The following is a 21,364-nucleotide window of genomic DNA, read 5'->3' as shown; positions in this document are numbered from 1 at the left end:
CACGGCAGGTTAATGGAAATGTTATCACACATACGGCCTTTTTTGAACCAAACGTACATCATACAGGTGTTAAAAGTTTCGATACAAAAACTATAGTTATCGTACATCTGGCAACACTGATGACAAGCCTCGTGTTCATTTCAGTACCTGTAGCAAAATAAAATAAAAATAAAAATACAAAAACAAATAGGTAATAATAAAACATTGAGTCAATTCATTGAGATGCACATGTATGATGTTTGTGTAAAAAGCAACGATGATTGGTTAAATTTGCAAAAAAAGTTGCAGTGATTGGACAAAATTGCCTTAATTGTTGCAATCGAAAAAAACACTGCAACTTCCTGGGGGGACTGATCACTGTGCAACGTGTTTTGTGCCCTGTGGACGTACACATCGCAGATCAGGGAATTTTAAAAAAGAACAACAACAATTTTTCTGTACTCCTCTAGTTTGACTTCGGGTGCAGTAGTTTCCAAAACTTTCTATGTTTACTCTTCTGATGCTAAACTTTTTCAGGCTGTCTCACAAAAATCTATCAGACAACCACCACGCAGCCTTTCACATATCAGAATAGTGTTTGACAAATGTGAAATGGTAAAAGACATTAAAAAAATTCCATCTCAATATTGCACAGAGGTTCAATATTGCACTAAGAAGCACACTCACATTAATATAAACATTCAGTTCACACAAATAATTAGATTATAGTTTATCGGTCATCTCTTACACACTTAACACGATTTGTGCCAGCATTGAAATCATTAGAAATAAAAGTGTAGGCTTTTTTTTTGACCCATTTGATTACCTGTTCTTCTTCCACATGTCATAGTATTAAGGATCCTGTGTGCTCTAAGAAGGGCGGTTTGTTTCATCAACCTTCATGGCGTCGCTGCAGAATAAAAGAGCGGCCTTTTGGTGGAAGAAATCTCAAAATATTGCAGTAACTTTGCGAACTAATCGATGAGCAAACGCAACTTGTCCAGAATGCTGTCCACATGTTGTACTCTCAGTTTTCATAAATTTACATACATACTTTGTGACATGCATAACACCCTCCAAAACATATTCTATAAGAGACAAACATACCGGAAGTCTGCGAGGAGAGGTACTAAAAAGGCATTTTTTTTACAGAGGGATACACAGTATGATTGAAAAATGGTGATTGAGTGTGAGATTCTGAACATTTTCAAGAAAGGGTCGAGAAAATGTCAGGGACATTCACACTGGCAAATGGTTGTGCTTCAAATGTACATTTTTAAACAAACAGCTTCATCTTTGTGATGAAATGGCAAACATGACAGCACAAAATGTTTACTTGGCATGGGAAACATGGAAACATGGGAATCCATTAACTGACTTGGATGATCTCATGACCGACCAGAAATGACGTTTTAAAGGGAGAAGGGGCTCGGTTGATCTCCTTATCACATTCTAACAACAACGAAAGCAAACCTGGAATGTTCTATAATCTATAAAATGGCAGTTAGTCTGTACACCAACACAAGACCTCAGGAGATAAAGAATGAGGGCGGGTCTTTGTTTAAAGAGGAAGCCAAGAGAGTTGTGTCTTGGTTTTACCCCGCAAAGTCAAAAATGCTTCAGATCAAGGCAGAAAATGTTGCATTTTTGATCGTGTGTCCAACAATGGCAAAGTACTCAAGACTTGATGGGTGGGTTGAATTTGCTCAGAAGCATGAAGGTGACTACAGAGAACTCTGCAACAATGGCTAGTGGTCATTTCTATGAGTCTATTTCATGTCTCGTTATCAAGAGCCCCCGCCCCCTGACCTCCAACCCCGGGTGTATGTGCTCATATCGGAGGGAACCAAATATACATTTTCTATAATATTCCAGGGGAATGAACATGTCACTATTACTTTTGCCTCATGTTTCAGCACCGATTCTGAGCAATCGTCAACAATTTTTCATTTTTATTTATCATAATGGTTTGTCACAGCCTCACTATTCTAGCAAATAATCACCAATCCCAAATATTTACAGCAAATTTGTGCCACTCTTCTGTGTTGTCTTGTCAGTATGTGCACAGACTTTACCCTATCGTTATGATGGAGGGGTTAGAGGATAGGATTTAGGAGGCTCTTGAGCTGTTCATTCACAGTGTGGTGAAAAACTCTTCTGCCCCCCCCCCCCGCACCCCCGCACCCCCCAACACACACACACAGGGAAAGCTGTTGGCGCCACACTATTGCAGCACCTGACCCCGCGTCTCTGGAAGTTTGAGGGCCAGAAAACTGCCCGCCGCCAGCGCCCCCGAGGCAAAGAGGATGGGCACGGCCTTGGTGATACCCACGAACGATGTAAAGATGCTTATTCCTAAAACGGCCGCTAATTTACAGAGGGCGTTGAGGAAGCCGAATGCCGTGGTTCTGAGAAAAGAGAGGGGACAGATAAAGAGCACAGAGTCAGTCAACCGAAGAAGAAAAGCAACAAGAGAAGATTAATCTTTCATCACAGATTTCATGGGTTTCAGTTCAGTGTAAACCAGTGTTTTATAGTGGGGAAAATATTCTTAATATAGCATACACTTTAACTGATATTGATTATTTTCAGGTGGACCTTTTTTAAGTGGCTAAAATGTGGTTTGCTGCTGGCTGTCCACAGAAGTTAATTACTTGGCTGACTCGTGCTGGTTCCACTGTAGGTAATACATGTTCATCATATAATCTGAACTATCCCTTTAATCCTTGTAAAGGCTGTAGGGACTCCATATAACCACAAGGTGGAGCTACATCTTGCAAAATGAAAACTCACAAGCTGTTCTCATAATGAATACAGAAGGGCAACACAGAAATGTTTGAATTTTGTACCAAATATCCATATTCTATTTTACATCAGGTTGCATTTCAACAAATAAATCAAAGTAGGATGTAAGAGCTTGTCCTCCTGAAGCCATTAGATGGCAACAAGACAGTTAAATGCTTCATATCACACACACTACCAGTGATTTCACCCTACAATGTCATCCATCGCTGTAAGCCAACCAATCATTGCAGGGCAATTCTTATGACATCATCCAGCACGTCATTCAGCACCACTGACTGCATCTTAACAGTGTCAAGGAGATTTCAGGACATGCCTAAATTGCCTACCTCTTGTCAGAGGGGTAGAGCTCGACGGTCAGCACATCCAGGGCGTTCCAGGAAGCGATGCTGATTCCCCCGAACAGGCAGAGCAGAGCAATCATGGCTGACTCGCTGTTGCCAAAGGACAGGAAGAAACAGCTGATGCAAGAGATCACACTGGACCCCGCTGCAGACAGACGAAGGGTGAAAAAGAGTGAAGGAAGGAAATCCTGCATATATCAACTGAAAATTAGCATTAGCCTGTCCTTTTGGGTTAGAAAAGTGGAATAAGCATACTCTCATCAGTGTTCTGTCCAAACCCTTTGGCTGCTGTGCAGACCAAACAACATCATATGGACAAAACTAAATATTTTATCAGGCACCGGGATCAATGACAAACCTTTACAGTATATATCAAAATGTCACTGATAAATTAGGGCTGATTCAGATGCTGAAATCTATTTTTCAGATCCTGCTAACTTCAGCAGCACCACCAACAGTCATGCCGACTTGTTTCCGTGTCAGAAGAGAGCATCACAGACTTTTGTTTATTTATAAAGTTCCTCTATGTAGATTACCATTTTATTAATCATAAAGCCTCAGCAGGAGTTCTGGGGCTGGTTATGCACAACACCCCTCCTAAACTGTGAAGCAGCTATTGAACTATTTCTACTATTTTTAAACTTAATTTATCAGGGTAACGGTGACTTTGCCTGCCTGTTCTTCTTCAGCAACTTTTATGTAATTCCATAAACTTGGATGGTACAAAGTTCTACCAATCTATACCTGTAATAAAAGCGCCTTGAACACAAAGCCAACAGCTTTGAAGGTAGATGAAAGTGTTTCTAACTATCTTTAAACATCCAGTTTTTCACTGATGTACCCCAACTACTTTCCCCTCAAAATCCACGGTGCTGAGTGATGTGGCCCTGCCCTCATGTTACCTAGCATCCTTAGCCGTCCGATCTTGTCCATGAGCAGTGCGGAGACGATGTTGCCTGGCAACACAGCCAAGGTGCCCAGGAAACTGACAAAATAGACCATGTAGGCGTTGTTCTCATCGCTGACGTCACTGAGCAGGCAGCCCTCTTTGTTGTGCAGGAAGGTGCTGTTGATGAGCTTACAGTTGACCAACCGATATTTGAAGAGATCTGAGGTGAAAGGATGAGGAGGGAGGAGGAGAGGAAGGGAAGGAGGGATTGTAGAGGAAGGCAAGAGAGAGGAGACAGAAAGGGAGCAGGGTTGAAGGGGTTAATTTGTACAGTATGCTTATTGATAGGATGGGGAAAGATGTAGACAGTGGTGATTAATCTGCAATTAATGTTGCATGAGGCATTTTTGCAACTGTAATTATAATCTATAAATCCAGCGGAGACTTTAAATGTGAAACACCTGCAGGAAAGTTTGGTTATTAACAGCAACAGCCAACATAATGAAAGAAACAAAGTAGGGTGGATCAGAATTAATGAAACAAGTAGGGAGATGCATATCTCTTATAAACTTAGTTCTTGTCCTAGAACTTTGTTGAACTGCACTTGATATCCTTTATGAATTTTCATGATGTTTCTTATGATGCTTATGTTTTATCTTATTCCAGTGTTATCTGCTGTTGTGTGGTTGTTGATGTCTTTTCATGCTCGTGCATAACAGATGCCATTGGGTGCAATAAAGGCTTCATTTCTTCATTCACTCAGACTATAATTCCCACCAAGGTAATAAAACATGAAATCTTTGTGAACTTTTTGTGAGCACACTAGGGCTGGGCAGTATATCAATATTATATCAATATAATGATATGCTGGATATCTGTACCTGCCTATCTATAGTATCTGTTATACATCTACTAGTGATTAGAACCCAACCAATACAGGATTTTTGGGGCCAATGCCAATTACAATATTAGGGAATACAAATATATATCATATAATATACAGAATATATACATAAACACACATTTTTTTTTTGCAATAATCCCTCAAATGTGGTTATCAAGTACTTGTAACAAAGTGTAAGTACATATATGCACCACATACTGTCCTACTAGTGCTACTAATAGTACGCATACCGACTTGATTCGATTGACTTGATGCTAACAGGTTACAAATTGTCACTTTCAGAGATTATTTGGGCTGACAGGATGCATCTGTAATGTCTCCCACCCCACATATATTTTATTCTACGCAAATATTTTGCAGTGTAAAATCAAAGCTCTGTATAATCTGCCAACAATCACTTACGTTAACTTTCAGTTGCTCTGTGTCACAACGTGTCATAATGTATTGTATCATAACATTTTCGTAGCTAAAAAGTTAGCTAGCCTGCTCACAATGGCTCAGCAGAGAACCTGTAATTTCTCCTCCTTGTTAGCTGAATTAATGAAGCAATATGGCTGAATAACAGAAGATATAGAGCACAGAAAAAGAAAAAAGACTGACAGACTGTTTGAACAGATCAACTACAGTGTTTCTCCTATCCTGGTCCTCAGAGCTCACTGCTCAAACACACCCGGTTCAAATGATTAGCTCTTTATCAGGCTTCAGGCTTCAGGCAGAGGCTTCATGACGAGCTGATCATCTGAATCAGGTGTGTTGGAGCAGAGAAACATCTAAAACATGCAGGGCGGCGGGCCTGGAGGACCAGGACAGGGGAAACACTGAACTAGTGAAAGACAGAAGAGACACATCATGGGTCTGTGAGTCCGTCTTGATTATTCTGTCAAGTTAACACTGGATCACATTTTAAATTTGAACAGAATTAAAATTAATCTAGGTGGAGAAAAACTAACCTGAGTGGTTTAAATGTAATCTGTCTTCATTTTATTAGTTTGGTGCAACATTATTTAAAGTTAAGCAAGGATTTAATCTGGTTGGTGCAACACAGTCTGTGAGTTCAAAAACTGTGAAGAATAGCCCTTTAAGCTCAGTAGATACGACCAACATGATATCAACAACAACTGTGCAGCCCAGCCGCATTCATCATGTGGTTTGTTCCCATCATGCCGCATTGTAATAATAAGGTACACTATGGCAACTATCAGACAGCCTTAAGTTCTGAACAGGGAGCCCAAAGAGAGATTAAGCATTAATAAGCAAACAAGTTTCATAATCCTGTTCTAATGAGGAACTCCTGGCTGCCACTGATAGCGGCTGTGAGTGATTGCTTGAGGTGTGTTAAGACTGCAAACAACCAACAAAGCGAGCGGAAGGCCTGGCTGACGCAGCTATTGTGTGCAAGTGTTTTTGTACGTGTGGACACAGCTGCTGAATCTGCGGTGGACGCTGTGTCTTTACTAAACCGTACAGAGACACAGTTCTCTTCTGCTTTCTGCACGTGACATCTTTTGTGTCGTTTCAGAGGAGAAGGATCGATCGTGCAGTTCGACATGAGAGGCAGCTCTGCAATTTTAAAGCTGAAATAATGGAGGATTCAGTCATGGGTTGCTAGGAGACATTGCAGTTCTTCTGCCATGCTGCATTTGGTGTAGTGCCAGTCAGTCAGCGGAGAGACGAAAAAAAAAGTAATTGAGCCATTTTCACAAACAGAGCTGACTTTGCTGCTCTTTTGTACATCAGGAGAAGGAAAGTAGAGACAGAAAATACTGTGTCCATTTAAACTGGATGTCATTAGATAGAAAAAGATGCCCAGTGCTATTGTGTTGATAATAAACTGTTTTTTTTTTTTCAAGCTCATACTTATTTTGGGTTTCTACTTAGGTTTACATTAAGGTGATGAGACATTCTGAAAAATTCTGAATTACAAGCAGTCGTCCCAAATCCTGAATCTTGACCTGTTTGTCCTGAAAAAAAGCTAAAAAAAAAAAAAAAAAAAAGAGCTGCCTGTATACTGTGAGTCTTGACTTGAGACTTCAAGGCAAAAATGCTGAGGAGACCTGATTTGGTGACACAGAAACACTGAAAATGCTACACTGAACGTACTGTGTATTTTGGAGCAAAATTGTCATGAATAATTCATAACATAATGAAGATATACATAAGATATACAAAAAAAGACTGAAGTCAAATGAGAGAACCCTCAATAGTATTTTTACGCTCTGAATACATGAAAATATTCACCAAATCACTTAAGTGGGATATAATTCCTGCTTTTAGTTATCAAAAATGTCCAGTTCATTTTTGAAAAATGTATATTATTTATGTTTTTGTCACTCTTGTCTATTGCACCGATCAAGCCATCACAAATTGATAGGATTGATAATGTCATTCGACTCAGAGTGTGCAGCTGCCACTGAGCATCATATCGTCCTCAGAATCTATAACTGATCTCCAAAATATTAATAACAACTACTCGGAGTTGCAGTCTGATACTCTAAATTATTCTATATATTTTAATCCTTCTGATGTGACACATTTACCCCCAACCCTGCTGTACCAAATTTGACTCATTCTCATCTGGTCACTCTAGTTTACATGCTTTCATGTCCAAAAATCACATTCTTTTTCTCACGCTGGCCGTAGCTGCAGCACCTCTATCTGAAACACTCACACAAGCTAAAACTTGCAACTACTTACAATTACCCGGTCTGCAGCAACCTGCCAGTTCATGCCAGTGCGACTGGATGAGACAGTGCATCATCTCCATCACAACAACTCTGGACTACAGCTCTAACTGCTGGCCGTTCAGGCTTTTTTTGTAGGCGGATATAATTTGCAGCATCTTAAAATACAAATAGACATAGTGATAGTGACTTACTTGCTACAGTTGCATTTCTTGAATTAATTAAACAGCAAAAACACAATCTGTGTGCGTAGGGAGTCTGATCAAGCAGAGTGAGATCAAGGTGGACAATCAAGGTAGAGACTAAATAAGGTGGTAGAGTGCTGGTAGTGATAAAAGGCAGGGAATCTGAGAAATAAAATGTTATTTTCTGATTGTTTAACAGCAGTTATGTTCTCAGCACAAAAAAACACCCCCTAGACCGCCGCACAACCCTGCGACTAATCGCAGCACCTGTTCCTCTCTGTCCTGGCGGCTAAAACAGGTGATGTGCCTGATTTTATAGCGAAGCTTTGGTGACTTGACTTGACTTTGGTGACAAGCTGAGTCACAGGTGACGTCATCAGCCGGCTCGAGTCGAGCTGCACCTTTTCAAACCGCTGTAACTTTTCCTTGCAACGTTCTTAAATGGTTTTGTCTGGTTGTTGGTGCCAAACCCATTCAAAATTCAATTCTAAACTAGCTGTGCATAATGCAAATGTGTTATATAGTGTAGCTCCATTTGGCGTGGACTCTGGTCTTTGTGACTTTTCAGAATGTTATATGCACAAAAAGATAGAAAAGATAGAAAGCACTAAAACAAAGGGAAAACCCAAAAAGCAAAGAATGCCCTCTTTAATAGAACACTGAAATCATGATACAAGAAGAGAAACGTGAACTACACAATCCCTTAATAAGACTGCATTTGTAACCAGCAAACACAAAAGAGTGAAACTGTGCCAATATCTCCACTTAAAAGAAAGTTATTTATAAGGAGCTCTCCTAAAGAACTATTAATAGCATAGAGAGAATCAGGGCAGAGAGGGATTGGGAAAGACAAGATCACATTTATAGAGTCAAAGATATCAGAATCAAACCGATGCCGAGATGTATAAAAACTTGTCTTTCGTAGGCGATATCGAGGATATGCACGTAACAGCACAGTACGAAGAAGTCACAATAAAAATGTCTAAAATAGGAAAGAGCTGTTTGTGTGATTGACTGTGCAAGAAATCAAAGTGATCTTTTTACAAACTGCCAAAAGCTAAAGAAAAGAGAAGCAAATGGATCGCTGCAGTTCACAGAAACAGCTGGAATCCTGGCAGTGAAACGTGCATTTGCAGTTGACATTTTGTGTCAGTTTTGTTGAATTTTTGGGTAAAATCGTACTTTAAGTGTCCTTGTCACTTTAATTTTGCCAACAGATTTTGCCTTGAAGTAACGTTACGACCAAGCTTCCAGACTTTTGTCTGCCTTCTTTGTTTCATGTACTTCCCAAGTGTCAAAATCAGGTACAAATGTACGGAAACCTGATTTTTTTTTAGCCACATGTCAGTTTCCATAAACCACTGTGTCTTTGGTAAGTTTTAAGGATTACTGTCGAGTCCAAATGCCTTTAATTTATACAGATAATCAACTGTTTTACTCCCGGTTTCACTGTTTCCCCTACGAAAGGCAGCCGTGTGTGTGTGTGTGTGTGTGTGTGTGTGTGTGTGTGTGTGTGTGTCTCCTACCTGTGTTGTAGAAGAGGGTAGCGATGAAGGTGCAGTTCTTGAAGAAGGTGTTGCTGGAGGTGATGTCTTCAAAGTAACACTCCTCGAACAGCGAGTCCTCAAACACCATAGACCTCATTTTCAGGTTCATAAACCTGCAGACGGGAGTGATGGAGTCAGAGATGGAGGCAAAGAGTCCATGAACAGATGAAACATGGAGGAGGAGGAAGAGAGGGAGACAAAAAGAGGATGCAAACAGACAGAGAGAATAACGCTGTCAGATATTCAATTATCACATTACTGTTTGAATTTTAACAACTTGAATCACTTGCAGCGTTCAGGTTGAAAAGGCAAGGTCAAAGGAAACATCAAAGAGAAGCTTGTTATACAGGAAAAAGTCTGCAGGGCTTTCATCCAATCAAAGCAATGCTCAGGATAAAATATTCACCGAAGCCTCAATCACATTTTCATCTGGTTTGTTGTCATCCACCACAAAGTATTCATACATAAATTCATCCACCAAGCAGCTACTTGAACATGTAAAATATAAAAATTGTCAAATATCCTCAGAATAAAAGGTACCTGACCAATTCAAAGTGAGTTTGCATTCATTCAACAGGCTAACTGGGGGATGCAGCTGACTCACTTGTCGTTGAAGTACTCTCCCTGACGGTGGACCTGGTTTTCCAGGGTGAAGTTAAAGGTGACATGTTCTACTTTCTCCTTGACGAAGACCTTGGTGCGCGAGGCGTACTCCTGCTTCTGCAGGTACTTGATCATGTCGGGGAACCACACTGTCAGACCGTAGTAGCTGGACAAAGAGGAGGAGGAGGAAAGATAGTGAGAGTGCTGCTGTCAAAGAAAAGATAAATATACAGGAAGAGGCCTCCAACGGAGAGATGATGCCTCTATTGAAGAGCTGTGTTTCTGTGTGTGTGAATATTCCAGAGACACAGATATACTGTATTTACTACATATTTTACCTGATCTCTATTACTGTCAGTCTCAACATGATCTGGTCTAAAAATGTAGTTCAGAAGAGTAAAAAAACAACAATTAACCACTCTACGTTGGGTATTTCTCAGCTCTGACTGGTTTCCAAGCAACCAGCAGAGACTGCAGGAAGTTGGGCTACTGCTCATGTCTAGAAACTTTCACGAGAAAGTCCAGCCCTAATGTGCTGTGACTAGGAAATACTACTGTACTCTGATTAGCTAGTACTCTCTACAAGCTACATGAATAAAATACTTCTTATACATTAATGCATAAAATTAATAGTCTAGCAATGTGTTTCATAATACAATATTTCAGGGGTCACTTGTCTGATTAAAAAGTATTTCTACTGGTAATATATGTTCATGAGTAAGAGATTTCATTTGTAATGGAATATTTATATATTTTTTACTTTACATTGTGATATTCCTATTTTATTTAAGGATCTGAAAGCTTCTATTTTCATTTTTTGTGCTTCTGCTTCTCTGTTGTTTACTTACCGGTGTATTATTGTGACCTACAAAGAGAAATGCTGCTGTGTATCAGCAGTATTCCTTCACTGGCCTCATTACTTTTAGTTCTTTGTGTTGCTATTCTATTTTTAATGAACAAAAATTTGATAAAAGCTGTCTGGAGTAATAACTCATCTGGAAAAATGAACCTGACGTGGGCAGCCTGAGCCTCGTCACTAGCCCAGGAGATAATGTCAGACATTCACATCACACAGAGCTACCTGTCAATAAAACCCAGAAAAACCTGCAGTAAAGCACTGTTCTTTAACTCAATCTCACCTGAAGGACATAGAGAACCACACGGCCATCATCATGTAGGTGGTGCGGCGGTACTCAGGGGAGAAAACAGTCTGGAAATTACTCCACACCTGAAGGAACACATGCATGGAAACAGACACAGAGACGCAGAAAGAAAATAATAAATATATGAGTCAGATAAAAAGTAAACATACACCAGACGTCTCTGAAAACAAGTTTCTCTCCATCAGCTACAAGAAATAAACACCATGTCCCAGAATCCCTTTCCAGGCAGAGAGTAAACAAACTGAGTCACCCTCAGTAGCACAAGCTGAGAGACAAACACATCCTGTCATTAAACACACACTGACCACAAAGACAAAGAGAGCTGCGACAAATAAAACCTGAGCTGAGACAAATTTCATCGCTATTCTGACTGAAGTTTGTTTCTTCTTTAAAAAGAAATACATCTCTTTGTCGAATGTGGTCACAAATGACTTTTTATTTCACAATAATTAAAATAAAATGTGGATTCTAGTGACTGTAACATCCATTTGTGATGCTTTGATGGATTGACAGGCAGGTTCCACCCCCAGTGCACAAAGGAATAACTCAACATTTCAGGAGTTACATGAGATGATTGACAAAACTCCCCAAGCAATCTCAAGCAGTCTCAAAATATGTGGCACTACGGGGGTTGCCATATTGGTTGTTTGCAATCAAAGCATGTGCATTACCCACGAGAGCGCACAGCTGATGTGTTGCATCAGTGCATGTTGGGCAATGCTTGGCTTTGGCTCGTCCATTCAGCAGGAACTAATGGTGGCCTTATAAACACTAAAAGTACACTTAAATATGTTTCTGCAAACATTTTAATCAAAAAAGAAACAGAACATTGATCCACATTTGATCAACATCACCTACTTTTTTGTTTTATCAGAGTTTCCAGAGGCTCTGGCTGCGATCAGGTCACAATCTGTCTTGTATTACGGCTAAACAGCACACTAAAAACATTTTAGAGAAATTTTACTTCGCTAAAACACAAAAATTATTGGTCCTGCTGCGTCCTCAGTGAGTAGCCTTGTTTCAGTATAAGCGCAGTAGCAATTCTCAACAAAGATTGATTATTAAGTCTCATTCTCAGGTCATGACTAAGTGACGTTTTGGGAATAAGACTCAATAATAAGCTATATTTCTGACCTGTGATTGGCTTTAGTCTCCAGTCACAGGTTAGATTCTCTAAAGCCTGAAGAGGAAGAGCAGAAGTCCAGTTTTCTCTGGATATTTTGCCCAATGACGCCAAAAATAAACCACCGACCCCAGCTTTAATATTCCTATGTAAGAAACAATAAATACATTTTAAAAAACCAATAAATAAATGAAGCATTTATCACCTGATGGAAGAGTGTAGTGAGTTTTATCCTCCACTTCTCATGCCAGGCGGCGCCATCGCCCAGATTCACCAGTTCATCCAGCTGCTTCACTGTTTTGATGGTGGTCACCTGTAAACAACAGCAACACATACATCATTCAATATTTAGATTTAACTGCTCAAAGCACTTTTTTCATAATGTCTGTTGATGTCAGACGTGTTGTGTGCGCAGGGCGTCTGTATGTGTGGGAGAATAACACTTGCTTTGATATGTCTGTGACACCAAAACCTAAAACTTATAATTCATTGCACCCTATTCATCACTGCCTCATTTGTAAACATTTGCTTTGAAATATTACAGATGCTCGGTGGAATTCCTTATTATTATTCCTCCCTGTTATTCAAATGAATGTAGAAATCTCAGTAAATATGTGCAACTGATTGAGAGCATTGAGCAAATAAAAACCCCCGATGATAAAAAGGCTCCATCCCCCATAAAAATGATATAATGTCTCACCATGAACATTATGATATATGAACATGGCCAGTAATGATCATTATTTTTACCTATTAATGAAGTAAGATGATAAAAAATAAAGTATTTCTGTTACAAAATTTCAAATGAACTGTGTGGCTTGAAGCATTAAGGAACTACGGTAGTAAAGAAAATCTGTTTTAACTCATTGATATGCAGATTTATGCAGCACAGAGCTCAAAACCTGCTGCGCCGTATTAGCCTGCAGATAGACACACGGGCGCTTTGTGAAGACTTTTTTTCCTGCACACAGATAACAGAGAAATGAAGGTTCTTGCGTGACTTACAGAGAAGACCCTCTCTGGGTAGCCCTTGGCCCTCATGTTCGTGTCATGGACCTGCTTCAGAATCATCCACGCCTCGTCGTGTTTTCCATTCTGGAGGAGAAAAACAAAAAGAAAACACTTTTACATGCACTTGTGTTGTAATTCCTGCAAATTCAAACCTCAGCAGGACGGTGAAAGGTTACCTGCAGGTAACATGAGCCTGATGTCGCACTTTGAGTTTTCTGTAGTTTGTGAAACCTCTGCTAAGTGTTTTAGTGTCGGGCCGAGTGATGTTTTGATTCAAACATTAATCAGCGACTTTGTCAGTGTGTAAGACTCCTTAATGTCGGTGCCAAACAGATGTGACAACGCCTCAAAACCTTGACACACATTTGGAGAAATTAATTCCTCAAATGTAGCATCTGTTGCAAATCAACAGCAAATCAACAGCAGCCAATTAAAGGATAACTCCATCTGAGTTCTTCTCTGGGTTTTTCGAGTTGCAACTCCCACTCAGCTGTTAGCAAAGTGACGCAGGTTCGGTCCCTGTTGCAGAACAAAATGACTGGGGTGCATCTGAAATTAGCAGGGGCGCTGCACTATTAGGTTCAGCAACGAAAAGTAGTGTAGGTGTGTCCAATGAACAGAGCTGCAATACAGCTAGAAAAAACCTTAATGAAAAAAGGTAAAAGAGATTTTTAATCTCAGTGAGGCTTTTACTTGGTTAAAGTATATATAATGATGTAGTTCATGCCATATATATACATATATGTTTCCTCTGGCCTGTAGTGCTGTTTATTTATGTAGATTGTTTTGTTGTGAGCTGCAGAGTTTTGGAGATATCAGCCGTAGAGACGTCTCCAATTAAACGGGACTAAATGGCACTTTGTTTGTTCAAAGCACCAAGAAAGTGGGTGAGGGAGTGATTACTGTTCCTCATTCAGTTCTTATGCACAGATTTGCCAAATTACACAAATAATCTTTTAATCAAAACCTAGATTTAATTAAGGCTAAATTAAACATAGCCTAATGCATTTATATAAGTAAGTGTTCTGAAATGAACACAATATATATCAGTTTGTACATTTGGTCTATTTGCAGTGTCTTTGCAACCAGCTGCAACTACATTTAGTTAAAAAAAAAAATCACTGATGCCTTCTGATGTCAGCGAGTATCAAAGGAAGCGTGGGTGGACGTGTGACAACGGGGGTCTTGAGACATCAAAGTGAAACCAAATGAAAAACCAAGCAGGAATAAGTGGGTAAATTACGACTGAGGAGTTTCTGTTTGTATAAACCAGCCAATAAATAAAAATATAATATAATTTGCTGTGGTTGTGTCAGATAAAAAATTGCTTAGTCGCACATAAACAAAGCTACCATAATAATGGGATTGTAACTGAGGAGTTAATTTGCAAAAACAGATGAAAGCCTTTCTTAAAATGAATAAACCAACACCAGTTTGATTGATATTCCTTTGACTACACAGTAATAGGAAGAATAAAAAAGACAGAGATACTTTACAACCCCTCAGCGGTTTGATTGATATTCCCTCAAGTGTGCAAATAAAAAAAACATGATTTAGGGAAATAAATCAAAACAGAGATTCCAGTTTTTGCAAATAAACTCTTCAAGTATGTTGAAATCCACTGACTGCATACAGGCTGTGAATGATTTCTTTATCATATCACTCATTTGAACAACATTTTTAATATGAAACATCCCAAAAAGTCTTGTTTTATTTAACTTTTCTTAAGAATAAAACAGTTGACCGGTACTTTGTGTATCTTACAGTACCTTACTGTTTAGCCTGCTCCAGAATCTCTATATGTACATATTTATTTATCTATTCAAAATATTCTGGAAAAGTGTGCAGCACAGCACCTTCCACTTTGCAAGTGCAGGGATGCGTTCTGCTTTCAAGGCTGTTTATGCATTCAAGAAGTCGACGTGTACTCAAATAATGTGCTGAGAGCTGACAGGCTGACCTCCAGGTAGAAGCGGGGGCTCTCAGGCATCGTGGTGAGGGCAGAGATGGCCGCCACAGAGGGGAAGGCACACACCAGTACAAAGACACGCCAGCTGTGGAACTGGTAGGCCGAGCCCATCTGGAAACTCCAGCCTGAATGAGGAGAGAGAGAGAGGGGGGGGGGGGGGTCAGAGAAAGGGAGAGCTGAGAGGAGGCAGCTGCAGGGCTTGTGTGAAGCTTCCTCTATTGATACTGTGACTCTGGCTGCATGGATTAAAAACTGCACTGCAGTGACTTTTTGGTTTGCCATTTACTCTCCTTCTTCCACTATTTTACTATCTAGGTTCTTAACCATTTCTAGCATTGATATTTGGATTCTTCACCATTTTTAATTTCGATATCTGGGTTCTTGAGCATTTTAGTCCTTTTATGTGGGTTCTTATCCCTTTTTAGTGTTGATATTTGGGTTCTTTACCATTTTCAGCATTGATATGCGGGTTCTTACCTATTTTTTGGGGGGGTTTTTTTGCACTCAGCATGTGTGTAAAGACAAGTATAACTGTACAATATGGGTGTTTGACAGGAAAAGGAAAATAACATGCACACTGTATAGGCCTAATTTAGTCTTTGTCAGGACATGTAATACTGAAAACTGCACTTAGGTGTGTCCAGCATCAAGCTTGTCTGCTCAGACTTGTTCTCACTAATGGATTTGTCTAAAGAGAACATTAAAACTGTGGAAACACACTGTATCGACTGTTTTTATATGGTAACGCGCTTTTTTAACTCCCAACCCGATTATTTACTGTTAAGCATTTATTGATTCAAAAACACTTCCACTTCATTTTCAGGACAGCTTATCCAACTCCAGCCACTGCTGAAGAAAATGAGATGTGGCTGAAAGCTGTTCAGCAACCCGTGTGTGGGATTTAGCTGCATCTAGCAGTGAGCTCGCAGATTGCAAACACGTCCTCTCTCCCTCCCATGTAGGAGAACCTTTGGTGAGACTCTTAGAAGGCTGCATCTAGAGCCAATGTTGAGTTTGTCCATTCTAGGCTACTGTAGAAACATGGCGGTGCAACATGTTGACCTCAGTGAAAGAGGATTCACGCCCTCTGTAGATATAAATGGCTCATTCTAAGGTAACAAAAACACAAATATTCTTATTTTATACATAAATTAAAACATTCTTAAAAAAAGACCGTAGTCCATTTCTGCCACATTCTGCCAATAAATCCCCTTAAATCTCCTAAACACACTGGACCTTTAAGACTTTTTTTGAGATTGAACAATTTAAACTACTGTTTCAGAGGTCAAGAATGAACACTTTTTAAACCTGACCATGAATGATTTGTAAACATGTATAAACAGTTAATAAATACTTTATAACACATTTGCATCACTTGTGTGTAATCATACATCACTGAATATGATTGCTATGCATAATCGATTTTACATTTTTTGTTCATACACCAGGTAAAACGTTTTTCAGGGAATCACCCTGTCATGGTTTATTACGACCTGTTCACTGTACATTATCCCTTGTGTACATGAGTGTATAACTACTATAGGAATACTTTTGCCGATGCATTAGCATGTTATATACATACATATTGATGATAATAATTTCCTGACTGAGTGATCTGTTTGTTTTTCTCACCATAGTGTGGGATGATGGCCCAGGCCATGGCGGAGGCGTAGATACCACCGATCATCCAGAACATGCAGAGCCAGCTCAGATGCTCTCCTCGTTTCTCCTGGGCCAGGAACTCGGAGTAATAGGAAAACACGATGGGGATTGAGCCGCCAATACTGCGGAGGAAAGGGAGGAAAGGGAACGACAATTAAAAGAAAGAAAGGATCCACAGGAAGGAGAAGCAAATGGTGGGTGAGATAAGAGAGAGGAGGAAGAACAGGTAAGACAAAAGCAAGAAAGATGACAATTGTAATTTTGAAAGGTGGCAAAAGAAAAAGAAAATGCATTAGATAAAGTTGTGAAGAAAGAAAAGAGCAGACATAAAAAATACAACAAAGGGAGGGAAGCAAATCAGAAAGACAAAACACAATGAACTAAAAGAAACGGTTTGAAGAAAAAGCAGCAGAACCAAGTGTGTGAGACAGTTGAACAGCCTTGTACTTGATTAAGAATGAGGATTTAAGTCCTAAAAGCCACCGTTAATGGACGAGGAGTCTGCAATCGATATCTCTGTCTTTTTGGCCACAGTACATCACAACAATTTACACTGATGCCAGGAACACATTCACACTCAGAGCTGTGCTGTCAAACAGGGGCAGAGTGTTAAAACAACCACGCATTTAAGAAAAAGTTTAAAGTTCACCACACTGCAAATGGCAGCAATATCCATAATGAATAGGCCACTATGCACATTTCACCAGAAACAGTTTCACAGTCTGCAGATTCTTGAGAGAGCAGTTAAAGCCTTTTCTTTCTCATTACTTGCTGAACTCAAATCTGACACTATTTGACTGAGATGCTGATTAAGAGAAGCTCTAACACGTGGGTCTTCTACAGTGGAACAGCTTGAGTGTTTTATGTCTGAAAATACAAATCAACATATTATTCATTAATCACTTTGCAGCATCTATCCCTAATGGCAAACTAGTTAGCTATGCATTATTTAGACATACTGGCCAATGATCCTGAGTGTACAGACACTCTTATAAGCATGAGACTCTGACACAGCTTAGAAAACACCGACAAAAGTGCAAAGGGTTAGGCTAACGCACCTAGCATTAGCCATGCTACAACTGCTTCTGACTCAGCAGCTATGGGTAACCACGAACGAGAGAAGACCCAAACATATCTCTGACACCTAAGGGATCTACGGCCTGAAAAATATTAAGGATTCCTTGCTCTAAAAAAATTACTCAACTGACCCATGACTCCTAAGTCCCGCCTCTTTTTGCTCTATGCTCCAATAACATTTGAGCAAGTTTGGTACCCAGAGGAACCTTAATCAAATTCCTCCTCTCCTGTTTCCTGTACTATAAACACTATGATGTGTTAAAAGATGGTTAAAAGATTTTGCTGTGGGATCTGTAAAAGCACATTATTAATTACAGCTTAACACTTGCTAACTTACGGAGCCCCTCTGGTGACATTGGATGAAAAAAATAATAATGCGTGGCCACGCATTTTTTTTTTCATCCAGTGTCACCAGAGGGGCTCTGTAGTCTCTTGCTAAGAATTACTCCATGCCTTGCCACAAGTGACTGAAGTATGTCATTGTAATTCATTCCTATATTAAAATAAAATGAAATTAAATCAAACTTGTCCATGATAAAACCGACAGTCTGCATGGGATGACTACAATAACTATTTCATGACCACGCGTTATTATCTCGTGGCCACGCATTATTTTTTTTTTCATCCAATGTCACCAGAGGGGCTCCGTACTAACTAGCTAAATAGTGATTGATATAAATTAGCTAGCTAGTTAGCATGCATCTTGCTAACATTACCTAACTTATGATGTAACTTTTTATATGCCACTTTACAGGTCCCCTGACACCATCTTTTAAGCATCTTCAAAATTTGTTTTTCTAGCATATCTGAGTAGACTACAGGAAGCAGGAAAGAAGAAAGTTGACTGAGGCTCCGAAAGGGGCGGGACTTAGGAAGTGTCAATTTCACGCAGCATCTAAACTAACAAAAACATTAGGTTTTTAATGCTACATGTCAACATCATTGTACTTTGTGTAATAAAGCCATTACCTGAAGAATTTGTAAATGTCTGTCTTTGATTGGTAGCATCAACATGAGGACCAACTACACAGTATGTGGATTTTGTGTAAACAAAAAATGCCCAGATATATACAGAATTAGCAAGAATTACTGAGTATGTGAGCTTACTGGGCATATTCAACTGCCCCAAAGTGCACTGTGTCTCTTCAGACAGACAAGTCGGTGCCTTGCAGCATCGTACTGTGGCTGGTAGGAGGCATGTGGGATAAACTGATTAAGAATGAAGGGAGGTGCACATGAAACAGGAGCTTCTCAGGACATTAAGGCGCAGCGATGACGGAAAATGTACTAGAGAAAAAAATGTTTAATAAACATTAGCCTGGACCTGTGATGTAATGCATAGGAGATGTATTGCTGGAGAAGAATACTGTGTGAACAGTCTGCTGGTAGTGTAATTGTTCATTAGTAGGCAGTATGCAGCACTGATTGAGTCTGTAGTTGGCAGTACATTATGATTTCAAACAGCTTTAGTTTTGTAGGTATACAGTCACACATTGTTAACTAATTCAGTTATTACAGTTCACCATTTCACTCTGAACCAAAATTATCAACCATCACTAAAGTCATTAAAATACATCATGTAGGAAATGTGCATGTGTGTACCAGACATTGCACCAATCCAAAACCAAACTATAAACTTCACAGTGGAGATGAAAGAGAAGTCACCAAAGTCAGTAGAAGCGCTACTAAATGTCATTGTAATCCTTCCAATATTTATTGATTTATTATATTTATTTCAGTCTGAACCGAAGGGCCACACCACACACTAAAGAGAAGATCAGATAAGAGCTGTATTCTCTGTTTTTGGTGATGTGTTTTTTCCATTCATTTCAAACCTTGACAACATAAAATATTTCTTGCGTGTCTTGTGTCGTGCTAATATTTACTTGCTGTATCTAAAACATCTAAAAACCTGGTGAAGGTCATGTTTTAAAGTCAGACCTTAACAATCAGAGCAGGGCCGCCATTTTGCTGACATTTTGCCACAGCCACCAGCATTCAACAACACAGGCAGAAACAGCCGTGACAGACAGGAATGCCACAAATTATTAATATCAAATAAGGAACTGTAGCTTCATTTATAAGCCTTTTACACCCAACAAAAACAGTCAGTTCTTTGTGTGGAAGTGAATGAAATTACTGCCTTCAGTGCAGGTAAATAAACCTGTTTGAAGGAAACACGAGCATCAAAAAGCACATCCAAACATTTCATTGCAAAATAACTCCTGAAATACATTTAACAGCACAGACATCCAAGCATCTGAGGGAGGAGTTTTCCCTTTTAACATAAGCGCAGTATTTTTATCTGTGCTCTGACATGTGGCATTGCTCTGCCTGTCAAGTCAACTGATGTACCACTGCGGTCGTGACTGTCTCATTTCCAGCTCGGGCCGCGGTGTGTGTGACTCATTTGTCTGCTTACCCCACACCAGAGGCCAGGCGACAGAAGAGGAAGGAGACGTAGCCCTGGACGAAGGACGAGAAGAAGGCAAACACGCTGTTGATGGAGAGGGAGATGAGGAGGGTCTGCCGTCGGCCAATCCGATCAGCCAGGCCGCCCCACACGAAGGCCCCGACCATCATCCCCAGGTACACGATCAGGCCTGAGGGAGACGGACCGAAACAAAGCCATGGAAGACAGAGGGAAGAGTCGGTGTTTAAGGAAGAGGAGAGAGGAACGGCAGGGGAATGTGATTGGAAGAGATAATGAGGAAGGGAACAGAGACAGAGGACATGATAATGAGGTATTATTCATCAGTAAACTCATTGATATTACTTCCAGCCCTCACTTCCACTCTCATTAGATTTCCAGTGCCCAGTAAATTAGCTCATTTGGCAGCCTTATTGGACTACTTGAATATTTTGCATAAAGAACAAAACAGAGAGGAGTACGGTATAATCATCTGAACCGAACATTACCACAGCAGAGGGCTGGTGGGGTGAAGATTATAATAATAAAAACATTTTTTGTAAAGTGATTTTACAAAGCAACTCACTTGAGAAGAAATAACACAATGACAGAAACAATTTGGACTGAACAAAGAAAAAAAATCAACCTGCAAAGAATTCATTAAAAATATATTCACAAGAAAGAAAGACCACCTGCTGGAAATGCTTATTAAAAACTGAGGTTGCAAAATGGATAATTTTGGTAATTTTGTTGCAAGTTCTTAGGTCATGTGAAGGTATTTATGGGCCAAAGAGTGCTTTAAAAGTAGCAATATTAAAATCTAACTGTTAACAATAATCAATAATTGGAGAAGCAACTGACAAAACAGGATTTAGGTTGAAGATTAAGTGAAATAAAAAGGCAGCATCAGCAAACTGTTTGTTTAATTCTCCTACACAAATTCTATTCATTCACCCCTCGTCACCCACACTCCCCCCGCAGGAAGCCCCGCCCCCCAGTTCGGGAACCACAGACA

At 39.8% G+C, this 21,364-nt stretch overlaps 1 protein-coding gene and 2 long non-coding RNA genes across 3 annotated transcripts in view; 2 read left to right on the top strand and 1 right to left on the bottom strand.

Moving 5' to 3' along the window:
* Nucleotides 1-2,154: 2,154 nt before the first annotated feature.
* The window catches only part of sv2a (synaptic vesicle glycoprotein 2A), a 65,658-nt gene continuing 46,448 nt past the window's right edge, over nucleotides 2,155-21,364 (bottom strand). The window contains exons 3-13 of the mRNA XM_084727672.1: nucleotides 20,362-20,542; nucleotides 16,833-16,984; nucleotides 15,192-15,325; nucleotides 13,226-13,315; nucleotides 12,426-12,533; nucleotides 11,074-11,162; nucleotides 9,936-10,100; nucleotides 9,311-9,444; nucleotides 4,028-4,234; nucleotides 3,111-3,270; nucleotides 2,155-2,387 (exon numbers count right to left, since the gene is read on the bottom strand). Of these exons, the coding sequence (XP_084583798.1) occupies nucleotides 2,204-2,387; nucleotides 3,111-3,270; nucleotides 4,028-4,234; nucleotides 9,311-9,444; nucleotides 9,936-10,100; nucleotides 11,074-11,162; nucleotides 12,426-12,533; nucleotides 13,226-13,315; nucleotides 15,192-15,325; nucleotides 16,833-16,984; nucleotides 20,362-20,542 (1,604 nt within the window). The 3' untranslated portion in view covers nucleotides 2,155-2,203. The remainder of the gene's footprint in view (nucleotides 2,388-3,110; nucleotides 3,271-4,027; nucleotides 4,235-9,310; nucleotides 9,445-9,935; nucleotides 10,101-11,073; nucleotides 11,163-12,425; nucleotides 12,534-13,225; nucleotides 13,316-15,191; nucleotides 15,326-16,832; nucleotides 16,985-20,361; nucleotides 20,543-21,364) is intronic.
* On the top strand, nucleotides 2,183-9,885 carry LOC146322246 (uncharacterized). Its single transcript, XR_014771434.1, has 2 exons — nucleotides 2,183-2,318; nucleotides 9,322-9,885. It is a non-coding gene; the product is annotated as an uncharacterized LOC146322246 (long non-coding RNA).
* On the top strand, nucleotides 15,550-20,508 carry LOC146322245 (uncharacterized). Its single transcript, XR_014771433.1, has 3 exons — nucleotides 15,550-16,173; nucleotides 16,838-17,088; nucleotides 20,372-20,508. It is a non-coding gene; the product is annotated as an uncharacterized LOC146322245 (long non-coding RNA).

Source organism: Lutjanus erythropterus, chromosome 9, assembly GCF_056507025.1.
Source record: "Lutjanus erythropterus isolate fLutEry1 chromosome 9, fLutEry1.hap2, whole genome shotgun sequence".
Lineage (NCBI taxonomy): Eukaryota > Metazoa > Chordata > Actinopteri > Lutjaniformes > Lutjanidae > Lutjanus > Lutjanus erythropterus.
The sequence above is the reverse complement of the archived record's forward strand: the minus strand, read 5'-3'. Positions and strand labels throughout refer to the sequence as shown.